Raw genomic sequence first — 12296 nt, forward strand, 5'->3', positions numbered from 1 at the left:
AGATGCACTAGGACAGAGACAAAGCTGTGCAGAACCACCAGCACATGTTAACTGCCACAAACAGCAGGATCACTGCTTTGGACTAGCGGGAGATGGCCACATCTCTGCAGCTCACAGCACTTCCTTTAGAAACGTCTGCTTTGGCAATTCCATTTATCAAATGTATCTTTATACTTGATGCTTATTTAGTATTGTATTATTAACAATACTGGTTTAATGCATTCTTTTAAATTAAATCCATGAAGTACTTTAACCAAAACAACATGGATGTAACATTTTTATCAAGTGAAGAAACAAAATACCGCAATAAATAGAAATCTGGACACAAACCCAGCATGCCAATTTATTTTTTTATTCTCTTTGTACTACGAGAGCCTAGTTTGAACAATTCTTCCTCAAAAACATGCAGATTTCACTGGAGCGTACAAGTAGTTGCTACAATAACATTCAGGTACATTTCTAAGAGGACATAAAAATCTTCAAACACTGTACTTCAGAAATAACGAAACTGGCGCATAGCTCTGACAAGATTCCAAAGGTATACGTTATTTTTAAAATGGCAAACTACTTACTTTTATTTCCCTAACCAAATGACAAACACTGGACCAAGGAAAGATCATGCACAGCAACAGACAGTCCATAAGTTCAGACATCATTCATACTTTACCCTTACAATATTCTAATGTAGCTCAGTTGCTTGCATCTATTTAGACAAGTGACTGTAAAATTATGTACCTATAATAAATAATGGATCCACTAAATCAATGATAAGGCATTACCCTATAAATAACTGCCAATTCCAACGACACGTCAAGACAATGCTCCTTACAAACCTTATCACCACTCTACCCAAAGTTCACAAAGTCAACAGTGATTACTGAACATACAGAGTGTAAAAGCATATATATAGCCAAACAGGTAACTTAGCACTCAAATTTCAACATATATGATATATGTTGCACACATTAATCCACTAATTAATGCAAAGTTTGATAAGGGTGTCACAGGTTGTGATATTTCATCTTCTGGCATCTCTCACATCCAAGAGTAAAGAAGTTTTAACTTTACTTGTAAGTATGCAGACTTAACTGGAATGTTTAGAAGGGATAAGTAATACATATCCCAACAGAAAAGTAAAATCACATCATAATTTTAATAATTAAACCATACTTCTGTAACATCTGCCCCTGAGCAAACCTTTGCACAGTATCTTAAAGAACTGGTTTTCCGTGCTGACAAATACTGCTTTTATATGTGGGGAAGGCCTGAAGTAATTTGCTGCTTGTAAAAAATCCTTCTTCTCTCCAAGAAAATAACTGAAAATAAATCTAGACCTTGTATTACAATATTGAAAGCTTAAACTACAAAGCTTAATGTAACCACACACTGACAAAGAATTCCAAGCAAGCTACAACTCATAGTCATACTCTGTTTTAAACTGGCTGGTTTTTACAGGATACTCTCTCTTTCCTCTCCAAAACCAGCCCCTTCTGAGGCTGTAACAGTATGGAGCTCTGACGAATCTTTTGAAAGCCTGGTATAACTTGAACGCTGGCTCCGCTTGTGAGCAACACTCTTCAGGTTCTCATTCTGAACTGCATTTGAACTTGAACCTGAGCCAGGGTGCAGGATAATTTGAGGTGAATCTCTGATACCTTGCATTTCTTCAAAATTTTGATTAGCTCGATTGTTTGGAGCGCTGTTATTATTTAAGGTTACTGTACTAGGGGTTCTATTTAAATTAAAGACTTTCTGGCAAGCTGGCCAGTTCTCTTCTGGGCTACTTGCAATCAAGCTGCTTTCAGAAGGGCTTTTCTTACCTTCTGAGCAAATAGACATGCGAACCACAGCTGGGTCTTGAAGGCCACTAAGGCTGTGTGGAATTCCTCTCTTTCCACTGTGACTGTCATCTTCAAGCTCAATGAGATTTGCCTTTTCAAGCTGTGAATCATCTGTTCCTTCATTATGGAGGGAATGATTTGGAGAACTTTCGTTGGATCTTACACCAGAATCAGACGAATCTTTTTTATCCAAAAGGGCATCTGTTAAATACTCCTTTGCTTTGATGAAGGTTCTAATAGGTTCAGATCCATGTTCTGGAGATTTGGGCTGCTTTTCAACCTTGCAATCTGTCTTCTTATCCTTACCTTCCTTAAGAAGTGGAGTATTATCTGATTCCTCAGTTCCTGACTCATCTTCATCACTTGGAAGTTTCTGATACCGGAGAGTAACTCCTTTGAGCTTCAAATCTGCAGCCTGGAAAATACTTGTTCTTTCTGAAGACTTCTTTCCTGGGAGAAGCTTGGAACCAGACTGGTCAGATTTTTCATCTTCTTCAGTAATAGGATCCAAAGGAGATGCATCATTAGTAGAAACACCTGAAGTACTGTAATCAACAACATCATTCCTCTTCAGCAAGAAGGACTTTCTTCCATCATCTTGCTTCTGTTCGCCATCTTTTCCTTTATCCTGTTCTGTACTGGAATGCAAGGAACCCCCTGATGTACTCTGCCCCATATAGAAAGCACTTGAGCTATGAGGGGAGGATCTACCACTCACTGTAGTAGAATTAGCACCTCCTTCTAACTGGGACATTTGAGCAATATACTCTCTATACGCATCTCTATATTCTGCCTGTACCTTGTCAGTAAGCTTTGATATTTCAATACTAGAATCTTGAGAGTTAAGACTTGAAAGACTTGGAGTTCTGCGAGTTTGTGACTGGAAAAAAATAAAGAAAGAAGAGAGATAACAGTTAAATGAACTATTTATTTTTACTGATATTTTTAAATTAAATAATTCAATGCATTAAGTATGTGCTTAAATGATTTTTTTGTTGCTGTGAATAGATTATGCAAGTGAAATTGTGAATGCTATAATTAAAATATGCTTACTATAATCATATATATGCAATCACACACACATTCACTAAACTTACAAAGTGTTCTTATTGTTGGTCCCTATAAAGGAAGATTCCAACAAAACAAGCATTTTATCCAGTGCATTTTAGGCTAACTCTTTTGAGTATATAATTATAACAATTGAATTTGTATGTCAAGATGGGCTTTTCTAACACATTTTTGTACATTTACAAAATTAGCATTTTTTATTAAAGACAGAAAGACTTCATCTAAATGCTGAACATCTCTCCAAAGCATTTTTAAAAGATCTGTATCCTACGTACTTCAATATATCCTGGCAATATTCCACTGCATATAGCTGATTTCAGAAAAATCAGTTCTCAGATAAACATATTTCTCTTTGCCCTCAAGTCTGCTCTCTTTTAGTGTGCACATAGAGAAGTCTACAGGCATAGGATCTAAGCCATCTATTAAGTACTAGAATCAAGGTCTAGCTGAACAAAGGAAAGGAGTGGATAACGGCTGAACATATGGCTTCGTGTCACACATATAATAGGGATGCTCACTACCACCAAGTAAAAGATGTGTGGTGCCCCATGCATTGGAGCTGATGCATTGACTTAAGCAGGAAGTGCTTTAGGAAACCTGCTCAACTTTGCAGTGCACAGGAGGGAAGAGTGTGAGCAGTTCTCCACTGAGGAGGGAGGAGTGACAGAGACAACGTGTGATGAACTGACCACAACCTTCATTCCTTGTCTTCCTGCACCACTCAGGGAAGAAGGTAGAGGACTCAGGAGTAAAGGTGAGCCCAGGAAGAAAGGACGGATGGAAGGTGTTTTTAAAATTTGGTTTTATTTCTCATTATACTACTCTGATTTGATTGGTATTAAACTAATTTTCCCAAGCAGAGTCTGCTTTGCCCGTGATAGTAACTGGTGAGTGATCTCCCTCTGTCCTTATCTCGACTCACAAGCTTTTCACTACATCTTCTCTCTCCTGTCCAGCTGAGGAGGGGAGTGATCGAGTAGCTTTGGTGGGCACCTGGCATCCAGCCAGGGTCAACCCACCACAACAGAGAAGCAGCAATATTCTTTTTTATCAGTATCAACTTTAAAAATTCCAGCAGGTGAATTCTCATGTTATCTTAAGGAGAAATTACCTTTCTAATTCTTTTGATTCAAATTCAGATAACTATATGGACATCAGAAGCACTATTTACTTAAACTTTCATTGTAAAGAGTGTTTTAAAAAATGTTTTCTTCTACGTTCTTCTGTGCTTTTGACACAAAATGACGTAACAAACGTGAATCATGCCACTTTGGTTTGGAAAAGCACACATTGATACTCTGTTGCTGGAAATAGGCAGTAAGGCTAATCAGGATCCTACACGCACACAAGCATGCATGACACCCACAGGGGATCTGTGATAGAAATCTAACTCTGAATTCTGAATATTAAAAATATCACCTACAGCTAGTAATTTGGGATATTTTCCTATTCTGATGCACCTTCAAGATTTTCTAATTTAGAGATCCAGAGATTAAAAAGCTGCCGAATGTTTCAATTTGGTTTTTTGTTTTGATTCTTAATTCTAATCTCTATTTAGATACCAGCTCATTTGTCTGGATTTCTTAAAAAGGACAAAAGAAAATCACATACTTTGGGTGATTTCATACGATACAGAAGAAAACTGACCGTAACATGGCAGAAACTGTAGTTAGAGAAGGATGCCAGCTCTAGAGTCTATGAACAGATTATGCACTGATAGGACAAGGCTCTGATGTCATGGTTGTAGTTGTTTTTAAAACCCCCCCCCAATAAATGTATCTGTAATCCTTTGAATAGCATAACATCCACCTAGCACATAGCTAAAATATTTAATACACAAAGCCTGAATACTGTGCTAAGCAGAAATCTTGCAGAACGTCACCCTAAGACAGATGAGAAAAGCATGAGAGTTGATTTTTTTCTTTTGAAGAGTGATTACTGGAACAGATGAACAGTTTTCAGATGGCAAAGGCTAAAGACTGACTCAGAGTGTGGTTAGAGTTCACATGTCTGCAAACAGGTCTTTGCCAAGACTGAGAAATGAAAGTACCTGAAAGTAAGCAGACTTACTTCTTGACCTGTCCATATCCAAGAATGGAAAAAACCCTTTACCACACAGGTAAGGAAGCAAAATACATTTCTCTACTAAATACCTGCCAACTTAAGTTACTGTGTCGTGTAGGAGCTTCATCAAGACCAATTGTGTTGAGTTCTTCAAAGCTGAAGTTAAGTGTGTAAGGAGCTTGACCAGAAAGACCTGTAAGGTCAGTGTGAGGCAACTCAGTATTATGCCCAGGACGACGAGTAAGTTCACTATGAGGAATCGCAGTGCTAATATGCTCAGTTGTTCCACGAGGATCTTCCTGAACAGCCTGGTTTTCTGAATTTCTCATTTCAAGTATCTTAACACAAAAAGAGACAGTAAATTATATAAGTAGAAGTAGTTCTCAAAACTCTCAAAAGAAGAACTCTATTAAAAATAGGAAAAGGAATTCACAACTGTAAAAGTGTACTTGCATATGTGGTTGTGACCATGGAAAACTGTGAAGAAAAAAATCCATCCACAGATCTAGCGCATTCATTGTCTTTACTGCAAATCACATTTTAAAATTTAGGATTTTTTTTTATTTATTTACAAATTATTTTTGTTACTGCCCAGACCCTTAAAAGAAAACACTTAAATTCTTGTAAAACCAAGTAAGTGATAAATTACAAATTTAAAAGCAAACCCAAACACTTCTGATTTATAGCTTAATCAGCCTGAATCTAACAATAAATCTCAATTTGTAATTTTCAGTGTTTTCGAGACTGATTTAGCACTTGAGAGACATACTGTTATTTTCAGAAAGAAAACTGACAATATACTAAAAATACTTAAGAGAAAACACAGTTCGCTGTGATGATAACCCTCACTGTATTTACTCTCAGACTGAGAGGAGGGAAATGGGGGAAATTAGGTATCTATATATATGCTTCCATAATAGTATGCAATGCAGCATTCTCACATTATACAATACATGTCAATTGAATATTGTACATTTATCTCATTGGTTTGACTTTTAGCTTCAGTTTCCTTAAAAATCATGCTTAAGCAATTGTGTGCCATGCACCTCTAACAGCCTGGCTGTCCTCTTCCTCACACTAATGTACTTTGAACTCCCTGACTAACTTTTAACAGAAGGACAGAGGCTTCCAAGAGAATCAAGTTCTGATGATTTCATTAAAATAGGCTAATTGAAGAAGGGAAAAGGGAACTCATGCAGGAAAAAGAGATCTTACAGAAAAAGGAGGCAAAACTGCAGAGTTCACAATCAATTAAGATGCAAATCCATAGGCAACCAGTCCTTCATTAAAGTGCTCAAGACAAAAAGACAAAGTAACAAAATAATACATGCATGCATGTTTTAAGACAATACTTATCTTAAAGATGATGATAAGAAAGAACGGGGGGTGGGGGGGGTATTGGAGGAGAAGATAAGGTTTGTAATATAAAAAGACTAATTTATGATGACCTGAATACTGCAGAGAAAGTCTTACCATGCTCCTGAACAGGTGCCAGTCACCAAAATTCATATTCATCTCTTTTTTCAGTTCATCAATGTTGCACTGAGCCAAGACACGGCCATTTATATTTGCCTAAAACAATAAAACTAAATAATGTAAATTACTGAAACAAGAATTATGGTGTGGCAGTAACAGACTAAAAAGGTAATTAAAATGGAATATATTGATGGGCATTACTAGTGAAATTCCCCAACATCACTCTTAAGTCCAATCCTATATAATAAATACATGCTTTTATAAAGAATGTTTATTGATGATTGCCGATGGACAAGAAGAACTTATATGTCATGCACTATTAAACCCATCAAAAATGTGTACATGAAAAGCAATACAATTGTGTTCTATGAACAGACATAAGGAAATAACACAGCAGTGGTAGAAATTTTCACAGACAATAAACCACATTCATCTGCCTACATTTACCCAGACTCAGAAGACAAATGGACTGGAGACGCCCAAGTATCTGAAGATAATAAGACAATTATGTCCCAGGCATCATCTGACCCCTGGCTTGAGGCATCAAAGATCAAGTACTACCTCCCATCAAGTTCACTCCCTGCATAAATGCAGGCTTATAATCCTCCCATCACCAGGGATACCTGGGGATAGAAGACTAGACTTTTTTCATCATCATTCAGAGATCAACACGGAAGTGCCTGCACACCATTTATGTCAGGCATGTTTATATAGTACTTAACTTCCAATAGCACCAGATTCAATATAGAACCATTTTCATCACATAACAATGATAAGTATTTCTCTTTATACCATGCATCAGTGGATGGACAGAACACAAAAGAGGAACTGTGTCTTAGGATAGTAGCCACAAGACAGAAGATCCAAGTTGAGAGCTCTGCTAAGCCTGACACATCTCAGTGGTTTTGCTCCCATATCCCAGCAGATGGTCTTAATCAGACCAGGAACAAGACCAGGCTGAGCCATTTTCATTCTTCCTTTCTACACGATCTCATAGTAAGAAACGCAAGAATATAAATAAGAGGAATCTTATTGGAGATAACTGATGAGCACATTCTTTTAGCACTCTAGAGCCACCAAAGCAACTGGATTTTTTTGCAGCTATACTTAATGAGCTGCAATCTGACATTCTACTTCTTACTTTAAGCAATGTCGCTGAAGCTTTTTCCTATGATAAACCTGTCTCTTAATCCTTGAATCAACAGCCTCCCTGTATTTTTTAAGATATGATAGGTACCAGGACAAAGAGAGCTCAGCAAAAAGATTCACTAATGACAACCTTCACATTTTTCCCTTCTTTCTTTGTGAAACGAGCACACGGAACAGTGAAAAAAGTAATAAAGACAAAAATGATTCAGTGTTAATGTCTCTGAAAAATGCAGTAGCAGAAAAATGTGATAGGAGATAAACGGAACCATATTCAACGCTCATTTACAACAGAAGAGATGTGCAAATTTCTCATGGGGAAAAAGAAAAGATGTTGCTACCTGGATATAGAACATATTTGCAACCCTATTTATAGACACATGGCAATTCTGAAGCATTTTTCTTGCTTCTTTTCTCACAATAAAGTCTCATCAGCACTTATATTTCTGTTTTTCCTATTTGAGAGAGCACATTTGCTCTGAAAAATATACGCTTGTATTAAAATGTCCTTCAAACAGCATGCGTAGAAGTTAGGATGTTGTTTTGACATCTGATGTGTTTAAATAAGTATTTTCAAGAAAGGAGGCAACTAAATATTTCCATGTTTATCTCCATGTTTAGGTACTGAACAGATTAATGAAATTCAGCTGATACCTTTTTTATAGTTGCAGAGTACTGAGGTAACATGCTCTGATCCAGACCATCTATCTGCTTTAGCTTCTCACACACAGCTTCCACACTCATTGTGCTCAGAGCCACATGTGATACTCCTGCAGTCGACCCTGTGCTCGCTCCCTGCAAGAAGTGAGAAAATGTGCACGTAAGATTCGTTCAAATACTTGGCACACCCAGAATTTCACACCATACACTAACACAAATCAAGCTGTGTTCAACTACATTTTAAAATAAAGAGATGAGAATAAGAATGCACAGGCATTTTTAATTACTATCACACTTATCTATATATTGGCAAACATTTATTTATGGGTATTTATATGAGAAAAAACCTCAACATCCTGGGTCCTGCCTATCTGAGAAAATAACTCTCTCAATGTTACTTAAGAAAAGCAGCATAAAAATCAGAATCAGAAATATTAAGTGAGGGTTAATCAATTTGAAATGCACTTTTACTCAGAGTTTCCCCCCGATTTTAGTATTTAGTTTGGTTTTTGGTGGTTTGATTTTTGGTTTGTTTGTTTTAATAATGCAGACACAATTTAGATTTTCCTGTCTTAAAAACTCCTGGTTTAGAATCAAAGATGACCTAAACCATAATTCCTCAATTACTTGGATTCATTGGGTAACTTTAGCAACACCCATTTTCCAGAGGTTCCTTCAGCTCCATTTATGGAAGATCAGCCAAGGGGCTGTGTACCGCAGTACAGAAACACAGAGCAGCACTGCCACTGCCCTCCAAGATGCTATAAGGATGCTTCATATATCTCAAACTTTGGCAAGATTGAGGTAGAAATTATTCACAGCTCAGATCTGTAACACAGAAGTTGTCCTCTTAGTGTTGACAGCTTCTGGGAATTTCAGAGAAAGCAAAACAAATGCATCTGTAGGTGGTCACTATACCACCTACATACCTATAGTATGTTCTCAAAAAAACCCACATTCTTCCTGGATGAGGACCTGTGCATTAAATAGGAGCAAAGTGCAAAGCTCTAAACAGTTATGCTAGTGATTTCAAATTCCTAAAAGCAAAATCAGAACAATTTTTATCAGCTATGAAATATTTGTATGTCCTCCTCCTGGGAGGAAGGTGGCACCCCCTTTTTTCTGAACGTGAAGTTTGGGTTTCGGCCCTGTAGACCATGCACCGAAAAGCTCATTTTGGGAGGATGCAAAAGAGCTTCTAAAGCTTCAGAACTCATCAATCACATGCATAAACCCTGGGATGTAAAAGTGCATTATGACTATCCAGAGTTCAGTTATATATACTCCTGAAATCACCAATGAAGACTGGTTTAGTCACAATACTTTTTTCTTCCCCCTTTTTTTTTTTAATTTCATTACTTCATAGTTATTTAATCTTTCAGAATATAAATTAATAGATCCAAATATATTGCTTATGAAAACCAAGGATTATCACATAGAATGGCATTAACTATATCGAAATTATCTAAACCACGGTATTTAAGAAGAATTTATTCAAGCATTAATTCCAAGGCAGCAAATCCAAAACCCCATTATCTACTACCATTTAACCTCAGAGTTATTTCTAATTTACTGTTATTGGAGATACCCTGATCTGGGGAGGTAGGCATGCTCCCCACCTTAGCTGCTCTGAGTTTCAAAGTTTAGATGTTATTATATGCAATTCCTTCTAAGTTCTCTGCCAGATGTGCTTGTAATGCACTTAAAACTGGCAAACTATCAACTTCACTCTAGAACATAAGAAGAGGTTGTGGAGACTTCAAGCCTAGCAGTTTGCACGCTTGCCTGAAAACAGAACTGGGGAACTCATCTTTGTTCCTTTGACCATTTACATTTTTATTTGATGCCAACTGGACACTAGACAAATATCTTCTGGGTAGGTAGTCTCCCTAAATTATTGCAGAAAAATTAAGCATTATAATGCCACTACAGTCTAGGCATCTAACTTAGGGGCTTGGTATTCTTTCTGAGGACAAGACAGTTCCAGATTCTGCAATGTTTCCCTAATTAGGTGCTTGCAATACCTAACTAGTTATCATACTAGGCATCTAAAGGAGGAAATGTAGGTCTTAATCTGGTCTGATTTTTAGTACAGCTAAAATCTTCATCATGTTAAAGATGTAAGCCAACCATCAAATGAAGATGATGGAACGAAGCTTCATCCATAAGCTATTTATGATATACTTTTATATACATTTGTATTTTTCCTCTAAAAAATAACTGAGTTTTTCAGAATACCAGTTTTGTCTATTACTTCCCCACTATTTACTATTGGTATGAGTTAGATAATACATCAATAAAGAAAAGTTATTAAGTTAATTCAAATCTTAATTATTTTGTGAAAGGAAGCTTATCAATTGAAATAGAAGAAACTGTTATAGCCAAAATTACACTGTAGCACTACTAAAATAAATGATCCCTAAGCAATGTGTGCAAGCAATTGCCTTTGTTCTCTGAATCCATTAAATACATTATCTATCATATATCTACAAATAAATGAAGAAAAGTTTTAAACACTTCTAATTTAACAGTTCTCCTTCAGATCAAAATATTTTTTACCAATGAAGAACAAGTCATTCTTTCTGCATGCATTTAGAGTTAGTTTCGAAACTTTCCTTTCTGTGTATTAGAAAAAAATACAGAAAAGCGCTAAAATATTTAGACTATTTTTGTTAAAGTGTGAACTGTTGGAAATAGATGCACGTTAATCCAAATCATTCCTTATAAAAAGCATTCTCTGAAGAATAAGTAATGTAATAGCTTTAGGGATATTGTCATCATGTAAGTGAATTAAAATTGTACTTAAACTGACACATTTTTCAGCCTTAGTGGTTTTGTTAGAGATGCTTAGAGAACATTAGTCTGAAAAGTATTTGCCATGCAAAAGCTAAAAGCAGCTTGTCAAAACAAACCTCAAGGCTAGTAATGAGCATTAGTTTACAGACAGCCCAGCATGAAGCGCCAGTATGATAGCTTCCAAAATGACTCTGAAATAAGGGAATGATAATTCACAGAAAGTGGCTGTACCTGTCTGTTTAACCCAGACTTACACAGCTTCGAGAAAAGGACAAGACAGAATGAAAGGAAAACAACAGCTTAAAGTGACATCAGAAAGGTTGAACATACAGATGATGCACTTGGAAGTAAACAGAGGAAATCAGTGTTAGGACACAAATGGGGTATTTTCATAACATGACGAAACATTTAAGATAGACCTCCAGATGAGTATATGCTATATAAATACTATTTTCCTATGAGCAGACTACTCCATTTTGTACTTGTAAGAAAACAATACAATGTATTTTGTTTGCATAAAAGTTTTACATTATATTTCTGATGGAAAATCCTGCTTTTAACCCAACATTTTCCTTCTATTTCAAGGTCACAGTATACCACCAATGGATCTCAAATAACTTTGAAAACCTTACCCATGTCAAACCCTGCCAAAAAAAAAAAAACCAAAACAAAAACAAAGGCAAATCACGCCCCTCCCATTTTCTATGCAGGACTGAAAAAGTACTTCTTTCAAGAACAAATATTCAAAGCACAAAAACACTACATAAAAGCACCTGGAAAATCCACACAAGAAAACTTCCATGCCACACATTTTCATTCATGCTCAGACTTCTGAAAAATGAGAGTATTGTATGTTTGTCTACGCTACATGCGCTGGGCCATGTTAGCTCTCATTCAAAGCACACATACTACATCTTAAGGTAAGATATATTCAATGCAGTATGAAAAAAAATATTCAAACAAAGTAATTATATTGCAACAAGCTGCATCCTAACAAGTCATAATTAACAATGCGAACTAAAGCACACAATTAGGTTTATGACAGAACCACTGCTAACAGTAGTTTGATTTCTAAGATAATAGGGAGTGCTGTGAACAGATACTGATAATGCTACAATCCAGTGATAAACCCTTCAGAAGAGCACTCTAGAAGTTTCTGCAGTTCCTGTTAGAAATAACCATTTTTATAGTAAAGTCAGCAGAAATGCACGTTTGTCTCCATCACAGATGTGCAAAGGCTGACAT

The 12296-nt window shown here is 36.4% G+C and overlaps 1 protein-coding gene across 3 annotated transcripts in view; it reads right to left on the minus strand.

Annotated features, from left to right (window-relative positions):
- Positions 1-323: 323 nt before the first annotated feature.
- Positions 324-12296, minus strand: part of KIDINS220 (kinase D interacting substrate 220) — a 76035-nt gene continuing 64062 nt past the window's right edge. For all 3 annotated transcript variants that reach the window (XM_030490963.2, XM_030490962.1, XM_030490964.1), the window contains 4 exons: positions 8250-8390; positions 6447-6545; positions 5063-5311; positions 324-2721 (listed from right to left, as the gene is read on the minus strand). In XM_030490963.2, coding sequence (XP_030346823.1) covers positions 1450-2721; positions 5063-5311; positions 6447-6545; positions 8250-8390 — 1761 coding nt within the window. In that variant the 3' untranslated portion in view covers positions 324-1449. The remainder of the gene's footprint in view (positions 2722-5062; positions 5312-6446; positions 6546-8249; positions 8391-12296) is intronic.

Source organism: Strigops habroptila, chromosome 6, assembly GCF_004027225.2.
Source record: "Strigops habroptila isolate Jane chromosome 6, bStrHab1.2.pri, whole genome shotgun sequence".
Taxonomy (NCBI): Eukaryota; Metazoa; Chordata; class Aves; order Psittaciformes; family Psittacidae; genus Strigops; species Strigops habroptila.